This window comes from Gymnoscopelus microlampas (genome assembly GCF_963454915.1).
Source record: "Gymnoscopelus microlampas genome assembly, chromosome: 7".
Lineage (NCBI taxonomy): Eukaryota > Metazoa > Chordata > Actinopteri > Myctophiformes > Myctophidae > Gymnoscopelus > Gymnoscopelus microlampas.
The window spans coordinates 55294111-55321600 of NC_139944.1; the positions used below are offsets into that span (position 1 = coordinate 55294111).

At 44.5% G+C, this 27490-nt stretch overlaps 1 protein-coding gene across 2 annotated transcripts in view; it reads left to right on the forward strand.

Moving 5' to 3' along the window:
- Positions 1 to 27490, forward strand: part of tfeb (transcription factor EB) — a 90818-nt gene that overhangs the window by 37658 nt on the left and 25670 nt on the right. For both annotated transcript variants that reach the window (XM_084061991.1, XM_084061992.1), the window contains exons 2-4: positions 4892 to 4988; positions 21065 to 21171; positions 22410 to 22580. In XM_084061991.1, the coding sequence (XP_083918117.1) occupies positions 21142 to 21171; positions 22410 to 22580 (201 nt within the window). In that variant the 5' untranslated portion in view covers positions 4892 to 4988; positions 21065 to 21141. The remainder of the gene's footprint in view (positions 1 to 4891; positions 4989 to 21064; positions 21172 to 22409; positions 22581 to 27490) is intronic.

A 27490-nucleotide genomic window follows, 5' to 3' on the forward strand; every position in this document is an offset into this window, starting at 1 on the left:
TTTTACACTCAAGAGTTAAAGATCTATAAGGGTCCATTTGGTTTCATTTTACACTCTCAAGAGTTAAAGATCTGTAAGGGTCCATTTGGTTACCAACTCTCCATCATTTAGCTGGGGACCACCTGGAACCCCCTCAAGGACCACTGGTGGTCCGCGAGAACCACTGACCTCCTTGTATTTGTTTCTCATCAGTTCTGCCTTCCAAATGGAGCCCTGCTCAGCCCAGGGGTCTTCAACAGGGGATCCGGGACCCCTAGGGGGTCGTCAGAGATACTGCAATGGGGGGGCCGCCAACTCTTTGTGTGATAGGGACTTTATTTTTTTGAGTGGTGCCGAAGGCAACCACTCCTATACGTGGCTTTGTCCGTGTGTCCGTATGTATGTATGTATGTATGTATGACAACATCAATCAATACGGGGCTCATCAAAGGCACCACTCACTTCACACAGGGTGTGATTTTTTTTTTACCACTTGAACCCTATTCTGGGGGGAACATTAGCCGAAAATAGCAGATCTACAAGCGCAGATCTTGTGAGCATGTATATCGGCGAAGCGTATTGAGCGTTTAAGTGGTTAAATGTCTGAAAGCACATATTTAACATGAATCTATAGTAGGGGGATCTCTGCTTCATCTCTCTCTCAGTTAAGGGGTCCTTGGCCTGAAAACTTTAGAAGACCCCTGTTCTTCTAGCTGATATATCAGCTCAGCTTGAGCTTGTAGATCGGCTATTTTCACAATATTTATCTGTGGAACCTGAGTCAAACTGAAACGTAATGCCTACAATTCAAAAGTGCTTGTCAGGGTGGGGGGTCCCCAGTTTAAATATGATTATTTTGGGGGGTCCCCAGTTTAAATATGATTATTTTGGGGGGTCCCCAGTTTAAATAGGATTATCTTGGGGGGTCCCCAGTTCAAATGTGATTATTTTGGGGGGGTCGCAGCGTGCAAAGGTTGAGAACCACTGGGCCTACGTCTCTCCAAAAATCGAGACCGGCACTGACCGGGCCCCCATCATCGGCCGGGGGCTGTGCATTCCAGTAGGGGACGTACTGTGTTATTGGCACTAAGACCCTGGGCAGCTCAGCGACCCTGGGGGGGGGGGGGCGGCGGTTGGCAGGATTATCCTAGATAGACATGTTTTGGTGGAGCTATTATTAAACCTGTGTTGACATCTGGTCTGATGCAACAACAAGCACAACCACGCTGTGACATTTATTAGCACTTTAGCAGTGTGTCTGTCTGTCTGTGTGGGACTCAGATCCTCAGAGGACTGTTCACTTATTATTGAGCTGAAAGCAGTGCTGATTTCGTCGACTAAAACTATGACGAAAAATATCGGTCGACTACCTTTTTACACTGACTGAAACGAAACAAAAACTAAATAAAAACTAAGCTACGATGACTAAAACTAAGACAATTTCATCAACAAATAAAAACTAGACTAAAATGTCAGTGAGGGTCTAGTGGAGAAGAGATCCAGTAGAACTGAAAGACAGGTCATTTTATGTTTGGTTGTGCTCGGGGTGTTGCGCTCTGAAAATAGCAGATCTACAAGCTCACAACGTGCCGCGCTGCGACGCGCTGTGAGCTTGTAGATCGGCTATTTTCAGCATGCATCCAAGTGTAAAATCAGCCATTACGACGCCATCAAGGCACCGCCAAAATGCATTATAGTCGACTAAATCAACTGTAGATTTAGTTGACTAAAATCTTATGATGTTTAGTCAACTAAAACTAGACTAACAGTAAAACATTTCAGATGACTAAAATATGACTAAAACTAAATGGAATTTTATTCAAAAGACTAATGACTAAAACTGAAGCAAAATTTGCTGTCAAAATCAACACTGGCTGAAAGGCAACAAGTTGGTGAAGTCAGCGGAAAGTGTTGGTTGACCTCTGCTGTGTGTGAAGGGGGCGTCCAGGGTGTGTGGGTGTGTGGGTGTGTGTGTGTGTGTGTGTGTGTGTGTGTGTGTGTGTGTGTGTGTGTGTGTGTGTGTGTGTGTGTGTGTGTGTGTGTGTGTGTGTGTGTGTGTGTGTGTGTGTGTGTGTGTGTGTGTGTGTGTGTGTGTGTGTGTGTGTGTGAAGGGGGCGTCCAGAGACCAGTGACTAAGGGCTGCGCAGAGAAAAAAAAACGCTGATTCGCCCGTTTTGCTTCATGCTATTGCGAAACACTGCTTCCCCCTCCAGGGATACGGCAGGTTGTAATTATATTAGCCGCTCTCCATTTGCTCCACAACATAATAAAACATACAGTATAGCAGTGTGTGAATGCTGTTCCATTTGAATGTTGAATCTGTGACATAATAAGTTACTCGAAGTGCTAGCATGCAGGAACGAACACACACACACACAGTAGGGCGTATAGTTGCTATGACTCGTCTGTCTGTCGCTAATGTTTTTTTTTTCTCTAATTGGCTTATGAAGACGTTGACACGTTATGAAGCTGACAGCCAATCAAGTGTGTTTATGTCAGCTCTCACGACTTGACTTCTCTGTCATTAAATACACAGAAACATACACAGATCATATTCACACACACACACGCACGCACGCACGCACGCACGCACGCACGCACGCACGCACGCACGCACGCACGCACACACACACACACACACACACACACACACACACACACACACACACACACACGCACACACGTGACGCTGGTCCGTCCATGGTCTGTTGCATCTCATGGTTCCACTATGGAAAGTATTTGTATCTGTGTGATGCACGCCTGGTTCTCCATTTCCACAATGAACACACCTGCACCTGCTGTGACACCTATAGCATTCATAATGAACACACCTGCAACTGCTAAGACACCTATAGCATCCTTAATGAACACACCTGCAACTGTGTTGTTGGGTACATCAAACTCTCTCAGACTCTCTTTTCCCGGTGGTTTAGGCATAGTGTTTGTGAGGTTAGGGTTAAGGTTAGGGTTATAGGTTTATGGTTAAGGTTAGGTTTAAGCATAGTTTTTCAGGGTTTAAGGTTAGGTTTAGGCATAGTGTTTGTGAGGTTAGGTTTAGGGTTAAGGTTAGGTTTAGGCATACTTTCTGTGAGGTTAAGTTTAGGGTTAAGGTTAGGGTTAGGTTCAGGCATAGTGTTTGTGAGGTTAGGGTTAGGATTATAGGTTTATGGTTAAGGTTAGGTTCAGGCATAGTTTTTCTGGGGTTAAGGTTAGGGTTAGGCATAGTGTTTGTGAGGTTAAAGGTTAGGGTTAAGGTTAGGGTTAGGCATAGTTTCTGTGAGGTTAAAGGTTAGGGTTAAGGTTAGGGTTAGGCATAGTTTCTGTGAGGTTAAAGGTTAGGGTTTAGGCATATAACCACGGCCACCTGGGCGAAACACCAGAAGTAAGAGGGAGTCCCTATAGGTACATGCAGTGTTCCTGCACATTGCCCTTGACCAAGTTACAGGCCTTTACAGCTGGAGTCGACCCCCAGGCTCTGCTCTGTGGATGTCCCTGTCCTAAGTAGAAACCTCTTATCTCCATATTCTAACTTGTTGTGTTCTTTCTTAAATGAACACTCCTACTTGAATCATACAGCGTCACACAGAAGCATCAAAAGTAGCAGATCGCTTGTAGATCTGCTACTTTTGATGCTTTTTGCATTTGAATCCTGAAAAGTATCAGTTTTAGACATGAGGTTTCCACCCCGATAGAGACGAGGTACAGTAGGATGGGTTTGTAGAGAACACTTACTGGGACAGGTACGTACTGTAGGAGCAGGCAACCAGTGCAACATGAATACAATGAAGATAAAATCCCTCACACTGTCTTCACTTACAGGAGTAGCTTATTAGGCTACAACGTTGACACGTTGTAGCCTAATAAACTACTCCTGTAAGTGAAGACAGTAGAATGGGTCAGATGTAGCCCCTGGCATGGCCAGACTAATACCACAGGCCAACAAACTTCATTTAACAACAAGCAGCAGCAGCTGACCTTTGCAGTTTTGTCTCATAATCGAAATCGGAGGATTGTGTTTTAAATTGTTCTACACAATAAAGTGTAACATACATAACACAAACAGCAACACACTTCCACTTAAGCAATACTGTATTACACGAGAGGGTGTGCTTTACCGTCATTATTGGTACGCCAGTGATGCGGTCAGGAACGAGGCGGAGCCGAGTTCCGCAAGCATCACTGAAGTGCCACTAATGTAGGTAAAGCACACCCTCGAGTGTAATATTGCGATTATACAACAGTTACCAACAAAACACATCCAAATGTATTCATATTGTGGGGCAATTTATAATAAAAATGCTATTATCAGTTTCTCTGTAAATAGAAGAGTTCATTTGACTGAGACATTAAATAGTCCCTGCAGATAGCTGATCTACAAGCTGACAACGCGTCGCGAACTTGTAGATCGGCTATTTTCGCATACATAGTCCATTTTGCATAGCTGTTTGTTCTCCGGTGGCGGCGGTGGGTCAGGCTACTGTCTGTTTGTTTTCCTACCGTGGGACAGCGTGACGTCACAGCACAGCTGTGCCATATATGGTCTAATCAGGTGCGGACTGCAGTGCGGAGTGATTTATTAATGTGATTCGGCCCGTGCTATCATGCTGGTTTGAAGCACGGCTAGATAGCTATTTCAACCAATCAGATTGCTTTGTCGGAACTACCTGTTGTATAATTAATATTACTGCTGCTCATCACAACTACTCACCACATTCAGCATTCTACTGTTTAGACTGATGATAGGTTCTTGGTTTACCTATGATCCTATAGATTACTGTCTCTATATTACCTTGTGTTTACCTTGCTTACTGTAAGTAGCTCTGCATTAAGAGCGTCTGATAAATGCCTACATTGTATTGTTACTAAACAAGCATCTTTCCCTCCCTCTCCCTCTCTCTCTCTCTCCCTGCAGATTTCCATCCATCCTCCTCATCAGGGAGACGAGACATGTAGCTGGCAGTGTTAGCAGAACCCTTACTTCTATTTGTGAACCCTTTCTTCTAAAACAGGTAATGTGTGTGTGTGTGTGTGTGTGTGTGTGTGTGTGTGTGTGTGTGTGTGTGTGTGTGTGTGTGTGTGTGTGTGTGTGTGTGTGTGTGTGTGTGTGTGTGTGTGTGTGCGTGTGTGTGTGTGTGTCCAGTGTGTGTGTGTGTGTGTGTGTGTGTGTGTGTGTCTCCAGTGTGTGTCACCTACTCTAGTACTGTATGGCCACCTATGACCATCGAAAAGAAAATCGGTATTTCCAGGATTCTGTGGTGACTTAATTCCCTGTTTGATGTGCTGGTGGGTGACTAACTGTATGCCATCCCACCATGCGCCCACACACACACACACACACACACACACACACACACACACACACACACACACACACACCATGCGCCCACACACACTGCGCTGCGTTACTCCCAAACTGTACATTCCCAGCACAAGCCTGTCGCTTCTAATTACAGTAGAGTCTGGTTTGGAACAGACAGACAGACAGTAAATCAGTGCTTCTACTCAAACGTGTGTGTGTGTGTGTGTGTGTGTGTTTGTGTGTGTGTGTGTGTGTGTGTGTGTTTTCTGTATTTTAGCCACAGACCCCAGGTCTGCAAATAGTTTGTTTCACGGACCCCCCCACCACCCAATATGAGAAGCTATATGTTGATATAGATTATTGAAAAGTTATGAAATGTTCATTTAAAAAAAAAAATATATATAGCCTAAGGTTAAAGTTGTTAAACTTTATTTTGGTGCAACATTAACTACTTTTGCAGGGGGGGCCCCTGGCTGGAAGGCCCCCTGGCGGGGGGCCTTCCACAGACCCCACTTTGAGAACCACTGAAGTAGAAGAAGAACCGAAAGCCAAACACACACGCAGTCAGTCAGTCGCCGGTGTTTGAAAAGTGATCACATTTGGGGCAGACAAATCCTTGTCCCCCCCAACTCCGTCTCACTGTCTGTCTGTCCCCTCTGCGTCCCCTCGTCCCCGTCTTCAGTGTGTTGTGTCCCTGGTGGGGGGGGGGGGGGGGGGGGGTTGACGACGACGACATACAGCTGTTGATGTGCGTGAGACCAAAGAGGAAGGTGGTGAGGACGACCTCATAGCTGCCATGCCACCGATGCCGGCCGGGTCACACGATCCGTGCCGAGCCTCCTCTCCTTGGCGAGCGGGGAGCGTGTGTCATGGCTGCTGCTGCTGCTGCACACGTTACTGATGCATCATGGGGACGTTTTACTGCATCAGGGGAACGTTTTACTGCATCATGGGGACATTAACCCATTGAGACCTGAAGCCGATTCTACATGTCTCCTGAATCTCAACAGTTTTCTGAAAAACGTATGTTTCTATATCAGTGGTGCTCAATCTTTTTCATGTCAAGGACCCCCAAAATTATATGTATTTGGCCGCGGACCCCCATCAAAATATTTTGTTCCAGGGACCCCCAGAAGCACAGATTTGAGTTTAAAATGTTCGCTTTAAAAATATATATATTCAAAGATTTGCACACATTTTCACAAACTTTCAAAAATAGTAGATCTACAAGCTCATAGCGCGGCACTCGGTGCCGCGCTATGAGCTTGTAGATCTGCTATTTTTGAATAGCCCAAAGTGTAAAATAATGCTTTTTAGCTCACATCTAAAAATGACACAGTTCCAGGTCTTAATGGGTTAAACCTGCTATTTTTGAATAGCCGACGTATACATGGATAAAGGGGTTCAAATTATCGTGATGCTAGTATTAACTACTTTTGCAGGGGAGCCCCTGGAACCACCCCGAGGACCCCTGGGGGTCCCCGGACCCCATACTCTGCGTTTTGTGGACAAAACTACTGTGCCCTCCACAAGTAGAACTAGTTTATTATGTTATGCATGCACATTAATGCATGCACGCACGCGCTCACACTAACAACACGCACGCACGCACACATGCACGCATGCGCGCGCACACACACACACACACACACACATAAAAATCCAGGGCCCTCGGGAGAACAGGATGTTCCTGAAAAGGGGAACAGAAAGTAGGGGGTTTATTTTCGTCATTTCAATAGTCCGGCAGACGTGTCACTGCCGGAAAAGGGTGTGTGTGCGTGCGTGCGTGTGAGTGCGTGTGCGTGTGCGTGTGCGTGTGCGTGCGTGAGTGCGTGTGCGCGTGTGCGTGTGTGTGCGTGTGTGTGTGCGTGCGTGCGTGCGTGCGTGTGTGTATACATATGCGTGCATACATGCACCTTGGAGTGTCGGTGGTGTACATAAACACATCCCATATTTAGCCGGTTGATGTTGGCTGTTAAACAGACATGCCAGACATTGCGTTGCTGCTTCCATCTATAAATACACTCTTACAAATTAACACCCTGCCTCTGAGCACTGGTGTCATGTCGCCGCCCCCCCCCTGTGTGTGTGTGTGTGTGTGTGTGTGTGTGTGTGTGTGTGTGTGTGTGTGTGTGTGTGTGTGTGTGTGTGTGTGTGTGTGTGTGTGTGTGTGTGTGTGTGTGTGTGTGTGTGTGTGTGTGTGTGTGTGTGTGTTTGGGGGGGGGGGAATGTAAATGTGTGTATGCAATTCTTCATGTTTCTTAGAAAGGAATACCAGCACTCACCTTTGATCCATTTAGGATTTCTTGTTTATTAGACCAGGGGTCTTCAACGTTTTCAGGCCAAGGACCCCCTAGCTGAGAGAGAGGGGCGGCAGTGGCTCAGGGGTAGAGTGGCCGGGTAGAGTGAACTGGAAAACCGCAAGGTTCCCAGTTCGATCCCGGGCTCAGTGGCGTTGTTAGGGGTGGGCTTCGGTGGCTATAGCCACCAATGTTTTGTCCAAAGCCACCAATAAAAAAAAATGAAAAATTAAAAAATCAAAAGTTTTTTTTTTTTTTTTGAATTATATATCTATCACCCTAACCTAACCCTACCCCTAACCCTAAAACCGAAATAAAGTAACAAAAAACGGGGAAAAAAGCACCCTAATCCGCGAAATCCGCGCGCGCGCGGGAGGAGGGGCACATGCACGCGCGCTGTGCGCGCGTTGCCTGCGGGGCTAAGCCCCCGACCTAGTAGAGACCTAGCGACGCGTCTGCCCGGGCTGGGGGGCTCCCATAGAGTTAGTGTCGAAGTGTCCTTGAGCAAGACGCTGAACCCCTAATTGCTCCCGATGAGCAGGTTGGTGCCTTGCATGGTTTCCTCCGCCATCGGTGTATGAATGTGTGTGTGAATGGGTTAATGGCACAATCAATGTAAAGCGCTTCGGATAGAAGCGCTATATAAATGCACCATTTACTATTTACCATTTAGAGAGAGATGAAGCAGGGACCCCCTACTCTATATTGTATAAAATTGTGTTTCAGATTAAAGTTTTTTTTTTTACTTAGTCTGCTCTTTTTTCCCTCTACACCTATAGCCTCTTTGCCAAAAATAGCCGATCTACAAGCTCTCAAGAGAGCTTGTAGAGCTGCTATTTTCGGCTAATGTTCCCCTCAGAAAAGGAATTCCAGGGTTCAAGTGGTTAATGTAAAACAAACTAAATCCTATCACACAACGATTTGGTGGCCTTGTAGGTGGCCATCAGTATTTTGAATCTTAAGTATCTATTCTGTGTGTTGAGTGGGAGTCAGTGAGGTGGTGGAGGACTGGGCTGATGTTGTCACTGGATGGGGTTCTGCTGAGATGCTGATGGTGATTAGATGGCAGGAAGTGCACTTGCTTATTTAGCCTGCAAGTTTAGTTCAGGCAGCATACACTCGAGAGGTTACGTGCATGCTCATTTCTATGTGTGGGGCGGCAGTGGCTCAGGGGTAGACTGGCCGGGTAGAGTGAACTGGAAAACCGCAAGGTTCCCAGTTCGATCCCGGGCTGGGGCGCTCCCCTAGAGTTAGTGTAGAAGTGTCCTTGAGCAAGACGCTGAACCCCTAATTGCTCCCGATGAGCAGGTTGGTGCCTTGCATGGTTTCCTCCGCCATTGGTGTATGAATGTGTGTGGTAATGGGTTAATGGCACAATCAATGTAAAGCGCTTCGGATAGAAGCGCTATATAAATGCACCATTTACCATTTACCATTTACTGTATGTAGCTCTGTACAGCGTCATGCTCGTTTCTATGTGGCTGTATACAGCGTCATGCAAGATCCATACGTCATACACTGACGTGGCAATCAGCTGTCCAATTGGGCGGGTTTTTAAGCTCACCTAAATCTGCGTTCCTTCCGCTTGTGTGTTATGGTTGTTGTCATGCGGCGTTTGCTCCCACCACCACCCCAGCACCACCAGTGAGCTCTGCTATTGGTCTGTTCCCCATGGGGGGTTGTTATTGTATATCTCCCTGCTCTTAAGGGTTAATGATGGTTGATGGTTGTGAATTGTGCTGAGCAGGGAGACATATGTTGCAGAGTCTGAACGCCAAGATAAAATATTACATCCACCCTTTTTTTTCTCATTCTATAATATTGGTTCAATATATATTCGGTCTATAATATTTCAATCTATTTGTGGGTTATCTGACTGAAGTGTTTGACATAGACTGTTGTCCCCGGGTGTCCTCGTTCAGTGATTTGTGAACTCTGCCCACTATTGTGTTTATATATACATACATATGTATATTATATATATACCTGTCTTCTCACTCAGCTCAGTATACTGCACGTGACGAAGGCCACATCGGCCCAAACGTTATTTATTGACCGCTCTATATTATTACATTTTGTTGGGGGCATGGAGACGGTGTGCAGACCTTCTCCTTTTGTTCACAGTTTATCCAGTTTGATCCTGACAGCACCCGTCCAAATGTTTGGATGTGCGTGCACCTCTTAACCCCTTGCTTCCCCAGTTAATATGGCGTCACAATCATTTTAACCACTTAAACCATATTTTATACTTTGGCTAATCAAAAATAGCAGATCTACAAGCTCATAGCGCGTCACTTCGTGCCGGGCTATGAGCTTGTAGATCTGCTATTTTTTGAAAAATCCTGGCACAAAAATATTTTTTTGAGACAGGGGGTCTGAACCCCCCCCCCCCCCAAAAAAAAAGCCCTTATTTGGACATCCAGAGTACAGTATGAGAAAAGGATAAATGCATTTATACTACTTAACTAGCGCTTTTCTCCAAAGCTTCGCGCCGTGTTTGAAGCTTGCAGATCTGCTATACCTTTGATGCTTTTTTTTGAGTGGCGCCGTAGTATGATCAAATAGAACGTTCATTTATGAAGGAAAAAAACACACAAAGTTGGAATATGGAGGTTTCTAATATACGTGTGTGTGTGTGTGACTAATCAGTGGCACAATCCAGAGCTATAACCCCTGACCCCGGTCCTCCCTCCGCTCCGTGTTAAAACGCCCACTGAGCTGGTTTAGCGTTTGATGTTTGAGTGCCCGGTGACATCACAGCGCCCGGGCGCCACAATGGCTGCAGTGTGCTGCTCCCTGCGTCACAGATGCCTGCTCAGCCCAGTGGATGCCAGGCCAACTGGGAAGGAAAGGGAAAAGGCCCATGATGATGATGATGTGTGGGCAGAGAGAGAGAGAGAGAGAGGCCGAGCACAGCGGCACGGGCACGGGCACGGGCACTGCTGCTGCCCGGTAGCAGTGAGTCGTGTGTATGACACCGTGTGACATGGAAATGATGATGATACCGTCTCTTCTTTCATCATGTCCACGTGTGTGTTGTATTAACGACCCATTCAAACCAGGAAAGCATCTGTGTCATTTTAGATTTTCTTTGGGCTATTCGAAAATAGCAGATCTACAAGCTCATAGCGCGGCACCGAGTGCCGCGCTATGAGCTTGTAGATCTGCTATTTTTGAAAAATCTTGAACATTTTTTGCAAATCTCTGAATATATGTTTTTAAAGCAAACATCTTTAACTCAAATCTTTGCGTCTAGGGGGATTCTACAAATGTCTTCTAAATCCAAAAAAAAGAATATATATATATATATATTTTTTTTTTACTTATGTTGCTACTTTTTTCATGTCAAAGGACCCCCAAAATTATATGTATTTGGCCACGGACCCCCATCTCAAAATATTTAGTTCCAGCAAGCCCCAGAAGCAAATATTTGAGTTACAAATATTAGCTTTAAAACATAATATTCAAAGATTTGCAAAAAAAAAATCACAATTTAAAAAAAACATGTGCAGATCTAGTGAGCTTGTAGATCTGCTATTTTTGAATAGCCAAAAGAATAAAATAATGGTTATAAAATAAAATGACACAGATGTGTGTGTGTGTGTGTCACCGTATGACATGGACATGATGAAGATGCCCTCTTCTTCTTCTTTCATGTGGATGTGGGTGTATTAATGAGACGTCTCAGCAGCAGGAAGTATAGTAGCATCACTATGAGCACGTGTTTGAATTGAATCATATCTGAGTCACCGCCGGTTAGGCCTGTCACACAACAGCCCTACCGCCGGTGGGTCGTTTTCGCTTCACGTGAAACTTCCGTTTCACAATATTTATCTGTGGAACTAAATGTAATGCCTCGACTCCTACTATTCCTAGTGCTTTGTCATGATTATTTTGAGCGAGTTGGTGGCTGAAAGATTTCATTTTTCTCCCTCCGAAGTCGTGAGGGACCAATCAGGGCCCAGTATCCAAATGTGGGCAGGCTTATCACCTTATTTGGAGCAATGACGTACAATGCAGGAGACTCATTTTCAGTTTTTCACAACAAAGATGGACGCCGCCATAGCATCAGCAGTAAACACGTTGTTTACTATTTCAGCACCGGCGCTTGTGTGTGACGTAGCAGGAAGCACTGCTCTGATTGGTTTACCAGACTAATATCCACGCAGTGTGTCGTGTGATATTGTCTGGCCACTCGAGGCTAACCTTGACCTGCACTACAAAACAAAATGCTACACCTTGTTGTTGTTGAAAATACATCATGTTTGTAGTACGATAGTACGTTGGAATAGGTGCACAATGACAGCATCCAGGTGGGGCCCCAGGTTCACCTTGCAGAGCTATAGTCATGCATTTCTATGTCCGCTACCCCAAGACCCCCCAAAATAATCATGTTTGAACTGGGGACCCCCCACCCTGACATGCACTATAGGAATTGTAGGAGTTGAGGCATTACATTTGGTTTGACTCGGTTCCACAGATACATAGTGTAAAAACAGCCAAACTACAACGCCTTGCACTGCGAGGCTTTGTGAGCTTGTAGATCTGCTATTTTCTTAAAAGGTCTTAAAAGTCATTACGTTTTATAAATGTGCAGACACCCTGTATACACTCATACTGTATGTTGGTTTGTTTACTGTTGAGTGAGAAAACAAATGTTGCACATTAAGCTAATCATCTGGGGACCCCCACAAAATAATTTGGGGACCCCCAATTGGGGAACCACTAGAGGTACGCTGGACTGAAGAGGCTGAGGCTCTGACCAATAGCAGAGTTCCTGTGGTCCCTGCATGCAGCCGGCATTCTTACCCAGTCCATTGAGTTTGGAGATGTAATCACCTCATTAGTCAGGCTCTATAAATAATCTGCACACATTCCTACACTGTGTGTGACGTACTCCTCTGCGCACACACACACACACACACACACACACACACACACACACACACACACACACACACACACACACACACACACACACACATATATATATATATATATATATATATATATATATATATATATATTTCTTTCTCTTTATGTCTTGTTTCACCCTTACACCAAACCTCTTTGCCGAAAATAGCCGATCTGCAAGCTTGTGGATCTGCTAATTTCGGCTCATGCCCCTAAAAGGGATAGGGTTCAAGTGGTTAATGTAAAAAAAGAGTTCCTATCACACAATGATTTGGCGGCCCCCCCTGTAGTAACTCTGAGGACCCCCTAGCGGTCCCGGACCCCCTGTTGAAGACCCCTGCTCTACAGTGCAGGTAAACTAGAGTTGGGTTTAAAAGTCCTCTGCCAAAATGTTACTAGTTAGTTAGCAGTAGGCTAGCTAGCATAGCATAGCCGTTAATGTCTGTGAGGGTGAACACAAGAGTTAGTCGTCCTCAAACATTTTTTTTATTTCAAGGACCCCCTGATTGTGAAATTAGAAAAAAAAGTTTTCCAGGCCTGGAAAAGATTTGAAATTAATCAAATGTTTTGCAAAATGTTGGGATATAATGTACAGTTTTCGGCTATTGATTTTGTTAATAAAAACATGTTCCAAAACATGTCTAACGTGACATGGAACATGTTGAAATGCAGTGATGCGCTGCACGAGCTGCGTGAGAGCGACCTAATGTATACAGGACCAAAATAATAGATCTACCAGCACCGCGATACCTTGGCTAGCTTGTAGATCTGTTCTTTTTGTCATGTGACTCCTTCGCTCGAGTCAGTCCTGGGGCATTGATGGCACCACTGGTGGAAAAGCCTCATTTCTGCACCATATGATTTGGTATATTAACGATCAATAATTTAGCTGCGGGGACCCCCCCCCCTGAAACCACCTCGGGGACCCCCGGGGGTTCCCACCCACACCCCTCACTTTAAAGAACCACTTGCAACCAGTACCGCTTGCAACCACGCTAGCATTTCGTTTTTATTGCTTAAGACCTGGAACGCATCTGTGTCACTTTTTGATTTGAGCTAAAAAAGGTTTATTTTACACTTTGGCTATTCAAAAATAGCAGATCTACAAGCTCATAGCACGGCACCGAGTGCCACGCTACGAGCTTGTAGATCTGCTATTTTTCAAAAAACGTGAAAATGTGTGCAAATCTTTGAATATATATTGTTTTAAAGCGAACATTTGTAACTCAAATCTTTGCTTCTGGGGGGTCCCTGGAGCAATATATTTTGATGGGGGTCCGCGGCCAAATGCATATCATTTTGGGGGTCCTTGACATGAAAAAGATTGAGCACCACTGATATAGAAACATACGTTTTTGAGAATACTGTTGAGATTTAGGAGACATAGCATCGGCTTCAGGTCTCAATGGGTTAAGACCTGGAACGCATCTGTGTCACTTCTGTGAGTATATATTGTTTTAAAGCCAACATTTTTAACTCAAATCTTTGCTTCTGGGGGGGTCCCTGGAACAACATATTGTGAGATGGGGGTCGGCGGCCAAATACTTATCATTTTGGGGGTCCTTGACATGAAAAAGTTTGAGCACCACTGATATAGAAACTGTTAGGATTTAAAGACGTTTGTAGAATCGGAACCTCAGGCCTTCTTAATGGATTAAGTGTACGCATGGTTGTGTGTCCGGCCGGCCATGTCGGCCATGTTGTGTAGAGTCAGCTTCTTCTTCCTCCCGCAAAGTCAAAGAACCTCTGCTTAGTCTGCTAGTCCGTTATGTGTACATATCTGTTGGCCTGTGTTGTTTATGTGTGTACAACGTGTGTGTGTGTGTGTGGGCCAGCACAAAGCAGCGCTGTGTGTGTGTGTGTGTGTGTGTGTGTGTGTGTGTGTGTGTGTGTGTGTGTGTGTGTGTGTGTGTGTGTGTGTGTGTGTGTGTGTGTGTGTGTGTGTGTGTGTGTGTGTGTGTGTGTGTGTGTGTGGAGGAGAATGAAATGTACACGGTCGGACAACAGGCTGCTTCAGTCCTTCTCAATAGGAGCTGTACTTCTTATTGTACCTCACGCACAATGAGCTCTTCTCTCTCTCCCTCTCTCTCTCTCTCTCTCTCTCTCTCTCTCTCTCTCTCTCTCTCTCTCTCTCGTGCGCCCGCTCCGTCTCTCTCTTCAGGGCCGTATATGGACAGTGTGTGTGAAGAGAGGCAGAATCTCTGGGTGCTGATTGGGTGATTAGAAACACCCTGATGTCTCTGTCTCTGTGGCGGCCTGGAGTGTCCATGTCTGTCTGACTGGCATGTCTGACATGTCTGTCTGTCTGTCTGTCTGTCTGTCTGTCTGTCTGTCTGTCTGTCTGACATGTCTGTCTGTCTGACATGTCTGACATGTCTGACATGTCTGTCTGTCTGTCTGTCTGTCTGTCTGTCTGACATGTCTGACATGTCTGTCTGTCTGTCTGTCTGTCTGTCTGTCTGTCTGTCTGTCTGTCTGTCTGTCTGACATGTCTGACATGTCTGTCTGTCTGTCTGTCTGTCTGTCTGTCTGTCTGTCTGTCTGTCTGTCTGTCTGACTGACTGACTGACTGTCTGTCTGTCTGTCTGTCTGTCTGTCTGTCTGTCTGTCTGTCTGTCTGTCTGTCTGTCTGTCTGTCTGTCTGTCTGTCTGTCTGTCTGTCTGTCTGTCTGTCTGTCTGTCTGTCTGTCTGTCTGTCTGTCTGTCTGCCTGACTGTCTGTCTGTCCACCAACCAATGGAACCAAATGGACCCTTATGGGTCTGTAACTCTGAGAGTGTACAAATGGAACCAAATGGAACCTTACATGTCTGTAACTCTGAGAGTGTACAAATGGAACCAAATGGAACCTTACATGTCTGTAACTCTGAGAGTGTACAAATGGAACCTTACATGTCTGTGACTCTGAGAGTGTACAAATGGAACCAAATGGAACCTTACATGTCTGTAACTCTGAGAGTGTACAAATGGAACCTTACATGTCTGTAACTCTGAGAGTGTACAAATGGAACCTTACAGGTCTGTAACTCTGAGAGTGTACAAATGGAACCTTACAGGTCTGTAACTCTGAGAGTGTACAAATGGAACCTTACAGGTCTGTAACTCTGAGAGTGTACAAATGGAACCTTACAGGTCTGTAGCTCTGAGTGTACAAATGGAACCTTACAGGTCTGTAGCTCTGAGTGTACAAATGGAACCTTACAGGTCTGTAGCTCTGAGTGTACAAATGGAACCAAATGGTCCGCGGGCTAATAAGTGTCAATTTGGGGGTCCTTGACATGAAAGAGTTTGAGAACCACTGGTCTAGCCCTGTGGACTTTATGGAATGCATGTGAAAATAAAAAACGACTTAATACTTCCTAAGGTTAATATGAGCATCAAATCAATATTTTAAATATGTTTTATTTGCACATGTAGTATTCCATACAGTGAAGGGCTAGAATACACATTGACAACAAATGACATCATCAACATGCGACAGCCACTGCCCCTATTGAGTGAAAGATGAACCGTTTCTAAAATAAATAGAATATTTAAGGAGTTTTGAATTGTTAGTTATAGAGGGCAATTATAATGTATTAAGGCTTATAAGGCTTATTAGACAGCGATCCTTTTAAAGGTTCCAAAAAGCAAAGTCATGCAGGGTGATGAACACATGAGAGGACTTGTCACTGTAGAAAGGGGAACTGGCACCCGTGGGACTCCCCAGCGTGTGTGTGTGTGTGTGTGTGTGTGTGTGTGTGTGTGTGTGTGTGTGTGTGTGTGTGTGTGTGTGTGTGTGTGTGTGTGTGTTCGTATGCGTGCGAGGGGTTGTTTGAGAAGAAGGGTGTGGGTGGGGTGGTGTGGGTGGGTGTGTGGGTGGGGTGGGTGTTCCCCCCTCGGTTGGGTCTGCTCACATGATCACATGATCACGCCACAACACGACACACATGACTCACACATGACCTCTTCTTCCGCCGACCGTGGACACGCTCGTTCTCTTTCTTTCTTTCTTTCCTCCTTCCTTCTCCCCACAGACAGACAGACAGACAGACAGACAGACAGACAAAGAGAGAGAGAGAGAGAGAGAGAGAGAGAGATGTAAAGCATTGGTTCTCAAAGTGGGGTCCGGGGGCCCCCAGGGGTCCTTGAGGGAGTTCCAGGGGGTCCCCAGCTAAATGATGGATAGTTAGGAACCAAATGGACCCCTATAGGTCTGTAACTAACGGGTCCATTTGGTTCCATTTGTACACTCTCAAAGTTACATTAACATTGATTTTACAATATAAATTGGGGTCCCAGAGATAAAAAATGCCATTAAATGGGGGTCCGTAGGCCTAATGCATGTCAAACTGGGGGTCCTTGAAATTAACATGGTTGAGAATCACTGCTAGAGACGTAAAAATCTTCTCTTATGGGGGTCCCTGGCATATCTTTTTAAAGGGCTAATAAGTGTCAATTTGGGGGTCCTTGACATGAACAAGTTTGAGAACCACTGATGTAAAGGATGGTGGTCGCACCACCGCGGACCCCCGTCTGAAAATGTCTTGTATCAGGGACCACCTCCAGAAGCAAGGATTTGTGTTAAACAATGTTTGGTAAAAAAAAAGAAAACAAAAGATTTGCAAAAAAAAAAAAATCTAGATTTTTCTAATATAAATGCTCAAGTGATGCACTATGAGCTTCTTCTTTTTGTATGCCTTTATTGATAGTACAGTAGGTAGACACGAAACGGGGAGAGAGAGATGGGGGGGTGACACGCAGCAAAGGCCGTTGGGATCGGGACTCGAACCCACGACGAGCTGTCAGGCTACATTGGAGCCTTGGTGCCCGGACCGCTAGGCCAGCGGACCGGGTCTTACATGTGCTATTTCTGAATAGCCAAAGCATAAAATATGGTAAAAATGAGTGTGATGCTACAGTATATTAACTACACTGAAGCACAGGAAAGTACAGTTCAATACAAAATCTGCTAAGAGGAATTAAAAGAAAGCCTGATGGCTTGCTTCCATTGGGGTCCTTTGTGCTCAATTCATCGAAACATGTAATGACAGACAAATACACACTACTATGCAAAACATCATATAACCAGTTAGAAAACCAAAACAAAAATATGTACAGTAAACAGTTGGAGGGAGGCAGGGGGGGGGGCTAGGCTTTGACTTTTTACAGGCCAGACAGGGTCCAGTTTCGAACTGCAGTCACCTGTAAGTGGTCTTTCAGAGCGGTTTTGAAGGAGAGTAGGGATTTGCACTCCTTTACGACCGTTGGTAGGGCGTTCCACATTTTTGTAGCACAGCAGGACAACAAATGTAACCCCTTGTTTGAGCCAAATCTGGGTTGAACGTGATTAGTGGAGCTCCCTCTGGTGTTGTGTTTGTGGACGTCATTGACGTTTGTGAAGTAGTTTGACAGGTACATGATGCAGTGGCGTGCACAGACATTTTGAGGGGCAGGTGCTCAAGTAAATTATACTTTTTTTGTTTACTTGGTCTGCTCTTTTTTCCCTCTACACCTATACCTCTTTGCCAAAAATAGCCGCGCGAGGCGTTGTGGGCTTGTAGATCTGCTATTTTTGGCTAAAGTTCTCCTCAGAAAAGGGATGCTAGGTTTCGAGTGGTTATGGTAAAAAGAAATATCATATCACATAAAGATTTGGCGGACCCCTTGTAGTAACTCTGAGGACCCCCTAGGGGTCCCGGACCCCCTGATGAAGACCCCTGCTGTGCCCTTTTTTCAAAAGGGCACTTCTGGTCAAGAGGGCAAAGGGCAGGTGCTCTAACACCACCTAGAGTGTATCTGTGCATGTCCCTGACATGATGGGTGTCTTTGTGGTGTAGTGTATCTTGTAGACCACCAGGCCCAGTGCAAGTTGCTGTACTCTATCTGCCCTCTGAGCTGTTTACCTTATTCCCCTGCAATGGAGGTGGTTCAGTTTAGTTTTGTTGTGGTTGCTGTAGCGTGTCTGCACAACAAGACCTTCTGGGCCATGGTGCTATACATAGGCCCTCATAGGGCCGAGGGCTAATATTAGAGGTTAGGCCTCCTACACACGTAACAGTGCTTCTGTTACATACATTAGTTGTTGTTGTTGTTGTTGTTGTTTTGTGTTGGAACTAAGTAGGACATTGCTGACATTCAGTGACTGACAACACATTGCTGCCCCCCCCCCCTCCATTTATGTTCTAATGTGATAGTTCCTCTTCTCCTTCACAGACCTACAAACATTTAGCCAACATAGTAGGAAATACTAGAGGTATACCTAGTATAAGCTGTAGAATACAACTCTCGTAGCTGTATTTTATGATTCTGACATTTTCAATCTACGAGAATCGTGGGGAACATCCCCCATGGACAACTGGACTTTTAGCTCCTAGCCCGTACGGTCTCTGAACATGTACACATACAAAAAAATAGGTGCTTACCCTCTTGCCCCAAATGTTAACTCATTGTTTGGGGTTCTAGTGCAATGTAATAATCCATATTTTTAGCGGTGCCAACCGCTCTATATCTGACTTTGTCTGTGTGTCCGTGTGTCCGGGTGTCCGTGTGTCTGTCCGGGTGTGTGTCTGTCCCATAAACAAATATTGATGACAACATCAATACGGGGCTCATCAAAGGCACCGCTTCCTTCACACAGGGTGTGATTTTTCAATAAAGAAGTGTTTTAATGCCGTCTTTGGCCGATTCTGTCAGAAATTCACAATGGGCGGCAGTGACGAAGCGCATCCGGAAATACTCAAATATGTAAACAGGAAGTAAACGAGGGGGGAAAAGACAGATGGCATTAAAATACTTCTTTATTGAAAAATATGGATTATTACATTGCACTAGAACTCCGAACAATGAGTTCATATTTGGGGCATGGGGGTAAGCACCTTTTCTTTTTGCATTTGTAAATGTTTGGAGCCCGGACGGGCTAGGAGCTGAAAGTCCAGTTGTCCATGGGGGATATTCCCACGACTCTCGTAGATTGAAAATGTCAGAAACATAAAATACATCTACGAGAGTCGTATTCTACGGCTAACCTAGTATAGAGCCCTGGGGTTGATCATGCACATACTGTACAGTACGTTAATATGCACGGGTTATGTTCGTGCCACGCACACCGCCCAGAACGGGGTGCATGCATTTCTGGCTTTAAGCACAGCAGTACAGTACAACAATATGTACAGTAAATGCTGAAACGAGTATCATTATTTTAATTATGGTAATAAAACCGTGACAGTTCGGTAGGTGCTGTTGAAAACTGGAACATTTGAGAGTGTTTTTAGAGATGTTTTTAAACTATGGTAGACACCTTGAAACCTGGACATCTGGTCACACCCACTTCTTCTCCCTCATTAAGAAGTTGTGGCTCTATGAATATTCAGATATGCAAATATTACGAAGAAAAGCGGCCGATTAGCATTTTGGACCTTGATAGGTTCAGACTTCCTCAGATTTTCAGAAAGTATAGAAAAAAAGTAAAGTAATGAAACAAAACGTTTTTTCTTCTTCGAATAAACGGATACATTCAAGATTCAAAGAGTACAGTACATGTCATACAAGTATGCAGTATATACAATACAATCTTCATAGTAAAAGATACAATACTTCCAAAGTACTGTACAAAATGCAGTATGTGTGTGCAGCACAAACATGCTGCACTTTGTACAAAGTAGTAAGTGAAATCACAAAGTACTAAGTGCAGAGTATGTGGCACGTTTGACCCCAAAGAGAGAATCAAAAGCTTTGATTCAGCTGTGTGTGTGTGTGTGTGTGTGTGTGTGTGTGTGTGTGTGTGTGTGTGTGTGTGTGTGTGTGTGTGTGTGTGTGTGTGTGTGTGTGTTCGTGTGTTCGTGTGTTCGTGTTCAAAGCAAAGAGTACTTTACAGGTTGGAGACATTTGACCTCCATGTTCAAGGCCCTTAAACTGATTAGTGTATTCTTAGTAATAGTGATTAATAGGGCCTCCAACACACACACACACACACACACACACACACACACACACACACACACACACACACACACACACACACACACACACACACACACTGACAAAGAGCCGTGGCTCTCAAAACGTTTTCCATTCAAGGACCCCCAAATTGATATGAATTTGACTGCGCACTGACCCCCCCCCCCCCCCCCCCCCCCCCCCGTCTAAAAAGGTTTTGTGCCAGGGACCCCCAGAATAGAAGACAAACACTTTTGAATATTTTTCAAAGATGTTCAGAAATAGCAGATACTATTTTTTTCCTGCGGTCCGCGGCCAAATATAAATATAGCCTACATTATAATTTGGGTGGTCCTTTGAGAAGCACTAACATAGACGATGATACTGTTCTACTGCTGAGATGGACTGACTGCCTTCAGCACAAATATTTATCAGTCATGACTAAACGTTATCTTCCCTATTTGTCCCACCGTCTGTCTGTCTGTCTGTCTGTCTGTCTGTCTGTCTGTCTGTCTGTCTGTCTGTTATGTAAAGAGAAACACAATGGAAATAATATGTCTGTACAGTATATGTCAGAAAAGTGCTATTGTGCTATTTTTTATGTCATATCACCAAATAAAATCTCCTCTCTCTGTCTCTCTCTCTCTCCCACACAGTTCTTTCTCCTCCCTTCGGGCTGGACTGCGGTGGGTTGACGTCGTCTCGCCCCCCCCTCCCCCCTCGCCCCCCAGCCATGGCCTCGCGCATCGGCCTGCGCTTGCAGGTAAAGTAAAACTCTCTTTTACCCCGGTGTTTCGCCCAGTTGGGCGTGGTTTTGATGTTAAGTTTTGTTTCTGTGAGGTTAAGGTTAGGGTTAGGCATAGTGTTTGTGAGGTTAGGGTTAGAGTTAGGTTTGGGCATATAAACACGCCCACCTGAAGAAAGAGGGGGTCCCCCCCACTCAGCCATGTTTATTTGTCATATTGTTATGGAGTCTTCCCCCTAGTGGTTCCAACTAGGCCTGCAACTATCCATCATTATTTACTTAGCCTTTATTCTATTGATTAACTGTTTCTAATAAGAGAATAAGTGATTAAGCACTTAAGCATTACCACACAATGGTGTCGTGCAGTTATTTTGTTGAAAATAGCCGATCTACAATGTTCTGCTGGCATGTTGTGCTCATGTGTTGTGAGCTTGATGATTGGCTGTTTTTACGGCGAGGAGAATATGGTGTGGACTGTGGAGGGAAAAAAGAGCATACCTAGTAGACTCCTGTCATCTAAATATTATAAATAATAAGTACGTCGGGCATATCGTTGTTGTCGGGCAGAAACCTCTTATCTCCATATTTTTACTTTTTGTGTTTTTTCATAAATTACGCCCTACTTGATCACACAAAAGCATCAGAAGTAGCAGATCTACAAGCTCAAAACGCGGCGCGGCCCTTGTAGATCTGCTACTTTTGATGCTTTTGAATTTGAATCCTGATTGATTGATTGTCTACAGGGAAACTGGTACTACCTCCTCTTATGGCCTTCAGAAAGATGAGTTTTTAAGGCTGTTTTGAATGAGCCCAGCGAACTGCATTTTTTGAGGGATGGGGTTAGACTATTCCATACCTTGGTGGCCGTGCTGTAGAAGGAGAATTTGCCCATGTTTGTTTTATGGGTGGGTGGTACCAGATGAAAAGTAACAGTTTTGGACATATATGAGGTTTCTACCCGACAGAGACCATATTAAGTGGTTAAAATGGCAAAACAAAAGGCAAAGATCAGCCATGTTGCATGCTGCTGCACAAGCGTGCGTGTTTGTCTGCACTTGTGCGTGCTGTGTGTTAGTTTGTATACTGAACGTGTTCGTGTGTGTGTGTGTGTGTGTGTGTGTGTGTGTGTGTGTGTGTGTGTGTGTGTGTGTGTGTGTGTGTGTGTGTGTGTGTGTGTGTGTGTGTGTGTGTGTGTGTGTGTGTGTGTGTGTGTGTGTGTGTGTGTGTGTGTGTGTGTGTGTGTGTGTGTCATGCAGCTGATGCGAGACCAGCTGCAACAGGAGGAGCAGCGTGAGCGGCAGCAGCAGCAGCAGCAGAATGCAGCACTGCAGTACATGCAGCAGCGCATGGCCGCCCCACGGCCCACCACCGCCATCAACACCCCACAGCACTTCCAGAGCATGCAGGTCCCTGTGGAGGTGCTCAAGGTACGATATGTGTTGAGATCTGATATTAACATTGACATGTGGGTGGGTGTCACCAAACATGACTTAAAGTGTAACACCCGGATTTGATTGGCCAACAAATTCCTTGAAAAATTGCACTCTGTGCACTCGGCACTACACTCCCTCAGAAATACACACTACACTCCCTCAGAAATACACACTACACTCCCTCAGAAATACACACTACACTCCCTCAGAAATACACACTACACTCCCTCAGAAATACACACTACACTCCCTCAGAAATACACACTACACTCCCTCAGAAATACACACTATACAAGGTTTCTACCCAACAACAATGATATGGTAATATCGTGCTTTGGCATAAGTGTCCTTTACTATTTTATACTTTCAAAAACTTGTGAGTCAAAAATGTTCAACTTTTTTTTTTTACAACTTGCAAATAAATAACAAATTCATACTATGGTCACAATATGATATTATCATCACAATATCGATATTGAGGTATTTAGTCAAATCATTCATTCATAATCATGAATGAATGATTTAGAACATTAAATCATAAAGGTTACACACAGTGACCTGCTAAGACGGCTTAGGAAGGATTTGGGTTAAAAGGGACTTTTTGTATTTCAGTCTCGCCCGCCCCGACACACACACGCACGCACGCACGCACGCACGCACGCACGCACGCACGCACGCACGCACGCACGCACGCACGCACACACACACACACACACACACACACACACACACACACACACACGCGCACACGCACGCACGCACGCACGCACGCACGCACGCACGCACGCACGCACGCACACACACACACACACACACACACACACACACACACACACACACACACACGCGCACACGCACACGCACATTCATTTAACCCAAGACCAGATGCCTCCTAAATCAGTTGTTCACAAACTTTTTCATGCCATGGACCCCCAACGTGGTATGTATATATTTGGCCGCAGACCCCTATCTGAAAATGTGGTGGGTGGGGCTTGGGGTGGTTGGTGGGCAGGGAGACACAAGAACCTGTTGAAGAACAGACAGACAGACAGACAGACAGACAGACAGACAGACAGACAGACAGACAGACAGACAAGAAACTGAAGAATAAAGCAGAGGAAGGAGGAAGAGTTCTGAAACTTAAAAAAAATCTATATATTTTCTTTCTGAAAATGTTTTGGGGGATAAAATTGTTGGAAGGTAAAAAAAAAAACCTGTATATTTCCTGGTGACAGACATGACAGCCAGCAGACAGACAGACAGACAGACAGACAGACAGACAGACAGACAGACAGGCAGACAGACAGGCAGACAGACAGGTAGACAGATAGTGTCTCAGACTACAGATACAGGACAGATAAAGTCAAAGTGACATTTTGTCCTGATTCCACACATACCTCTGTGTCTCTGTGTCTTCTTATCTCTGACGGCTGACGCTTATGTGTCTCTTTTTGGGGGGGGGGGGGGGTTGTGCAATCTTCGGGTCCCAGAGAGTATGTTGTTCATGTTGTGTGCCTTCACACATTTTAAAGGAACAATCTACAAGCTCATAGCGAGCTTGTAGATCTTCTATTTTTGAAAATTCGTGAAAATATGTGCAAATCTTTGAATATATATATTTTTAAAGCGAACATTTTTAACTCAAATCTTTGCTTCTGGGGGGTCCCTGGAACAAAATATTTTGATGGGGGTCCGCGGCCAAATACATATCATTTTGGGGGTCCTTGACATGAAAAAGATTGAGCACGTTTTTCAGAATACTGTTGAGATTTAGGAGACATGTAGAATCGGCTTCAGGTCTCAATGGGTTAACACCACACATACAATGCAATGTAAATACGACAGATTTAGCAAGAATGCTAATTTCCATCCGTATTCCCCATACAGAAAACAAGCAACATTACTAATAAGTGTACAGACAGAAGAGAAAAAAAGCAACAGTAAAAAAGGCCTAGTTTTGACCTAAAAACGTGTGTATTCAATTCATCAACATAAAAAATCAACTCAGTAAAACATGTCGTCAACAAATACAACATACACTATTATGTACGAAAGAGAACAAAGGAAGAACGGCTGCAGTGAATAACGCCTCCTCTCCTTTCTATGGGAATTTACATTGACCTCCCCTTGTGGTCTCAGTGTTAGTGTAAACCAGTGTTGTTACACATTCTATAATGCAGTGGTTTTCAACCTTTTTCGCATCAAGGACCCCCAAATTGACACATATTAGCCCACAGACCCCCATTTGAAAATATATGTCAGGGACTCCACCATTTTGATTTATTGGGGGTCCCAATCACACTGTATCATCATTATCAGTGTTCATTTAACTCTGAGAGTGTACAAATGGAACCAAATGGACCCGTTAGGGTCCATTTGGTTCCATTTGTACACTCTCAGAGTTACAGACGTATAAGGGTCAATTTGGTTCCTAATTATTAATTTGGCTGGGGACCCCCTGGAACCCCCTCAAGGACCACTGGTGGTCCCCGGACCACTGGTTGAAAACCACTGCTATAATGGATGGTGTTAGGGCATTTCACCTTTTAGTGGCAGAGCCATTCCCATGTTTGTTCTATATTTGGGTAATAATACCAGACCATGGTCGCTCCCTCTAGTGTTGGGTCTGTGGGTGATGTCACTCACTTTTGAGAGAAGTAGTCAGACAGGTACTGTATGGGACAGTGGTGTGTTCTAGGTGTTTTTGGAGGGTATACTGCAATTATTCCCTCCCTCCCTCACGCACGGCACGTGCACGTATGTACGCCCGCGCGAGTGGTCGCAGAATGAAATAACCGTTCTATTGTTAAGTAGTTAATGTGTGAATTACTTGCCAGCGGCCATTATCACCTCAAGACGTAAGCCTTCACCTCAGACGCCACATTATCAGAGACATGAATAAGGCTTTTTGAGCTGAAGTTTACATTCTTGCTCCCCTCCAGCCCCTCCTCCTGCGTACGTATCAGACATGACTTTTTTGGATGGCTTCACTTTGCTACGAACATTTTCTGCAGGTCCCACTATGTATACAGTATGGCGTAACACGGTAGAACACTACACTGGTATTACGGTAGTGAGGGTTCTGTCTCTTTGACTAGGTTAAATACCAATCCCATTGATATGTGCTTAAAGCATGTCTTCTATACTGAGACATCCCAGACTAGCACAGTGTGTTGGAATCAGCGTGCTGGGTCATGTGGGGGTCAGGTGTGTGTTTGCCTTTATGAAGAGTTGCAGCATGGAATTGTGTGGCTTTCCTTTCACTTCACCTTGTTAGAGATTGTGTGGCTGTTGACTGACTGACTGTCAGCCCACACACACACACACACACACACACATGCACACACGCACACACACGCACGCACACACGCACACACGGTCGATCCGCTTTTGGCGCTCGTTGTCACGTTGTAGTTGTTCTTCAGAGATGCTTTTGACTCCATCTGTGTTGCCAGGTTTTGCAAGAGAAAACAAAGCGGCCAGTGCTACCAAAACAAGCCCAGAAAGAAGCGACTATAGTAGGCCACATGATCATAATAAGCACATGGGGTCCACAGCAAAATTACTTAATATAGCACTTTTATACATACAGTACATCTATACTTTGGCTATTTGAAAATCGCTGATCTACAAGCTCACAACGCGTCGCAATCGCAATGGCGTTGTGAGCTTGTTGCATTTTTTTTCTAAATAGTAGAAACCAACTATGTCCAAGATAACTTTTCAGGAAATGAAAAAAACAACAACAACATGTTTTTATGACAACACAACACTGCCTCATCAAAGCTGGTACAATATGGTGACTTTATACATTGTCAGATACTTGAACGTGTCATTATATTATCATCACTTTACCCACATACAGCTCAAGTGGAGTTAGGAGGTTTCTGACCATTAATATGGAGATAGTTGTTTTGTCCATCATTGATTAGAAGTCAGACGGGGAAAAAAAACTCAGTTGTAGTTGGTCAGACAGTTTGAGGTGGGTAAACGGTCCAGGCGTAAAGGGTGTTCAATGGCACTGATTTACTACAACAAATGTAAAAGTAGAAAAACAGAGATAGTTGGTTTCTGCCTGACAGTGAGGAGTTAAATGAACACTGAAGGGTTTTACTGTGTAGGGCGTATAGTTACTATGACTCGTCTGTCTGTCGCTAATGTGTTTTTTTTTTTCTCTTATTGGCTTATGAAGACGTTGACACGTTATGAAGCTGACAGCCAATCTAGTTTGTTTATGTCAGCTGTCACGACTTGGCTTCTCTGCCATTAAATGTAGATATATACATACACAGATCATATTCACACACACACACACACACACACACACACACACACGCGCGCGCGCTAATGAACAGGTTCTGTACTTTTCACTATCCATCTATTTAAATCCTGACCTTTTATATTCTCTGTAACCTCGACAAATTCTTTGTCGCCCCGATCATGTTTTGGTTTCCTAATTAGACGTTCCTAGAACACTTTACACGTGTTGACTGATTGTCTTCCTTACAGGAGAGAGACGTTAATCTGTATTTGCTGAAACCTTTGTGGTTAATCGGCTTAATTGTTTGTTATAAAGCAGGGCAGGGGTTTGGTGGTGTTTATAGAAGGAGGAATACACAGTTCAAATCTTGAATGTGAAATGAATACTCCTCCTAGTGTCAGATCCACTTACAATTTACAATTAGCATTTTAGGCATTTTGCAGACACTCTTAATCCAGAGCTACCTACAGTAAGAGAGTTAAACACAAGGTAACACATCAAATGCATAGAGATAGTAATCTAGGATCATAGGTAAACCAAGAACCTATCATCAGTCTATACACTATGCTATCAAATAAATAAATAATATGTACATAGAAACTTTACAAACTATAGGATGCACTTAGTGCAGTGGTTCTCAAAG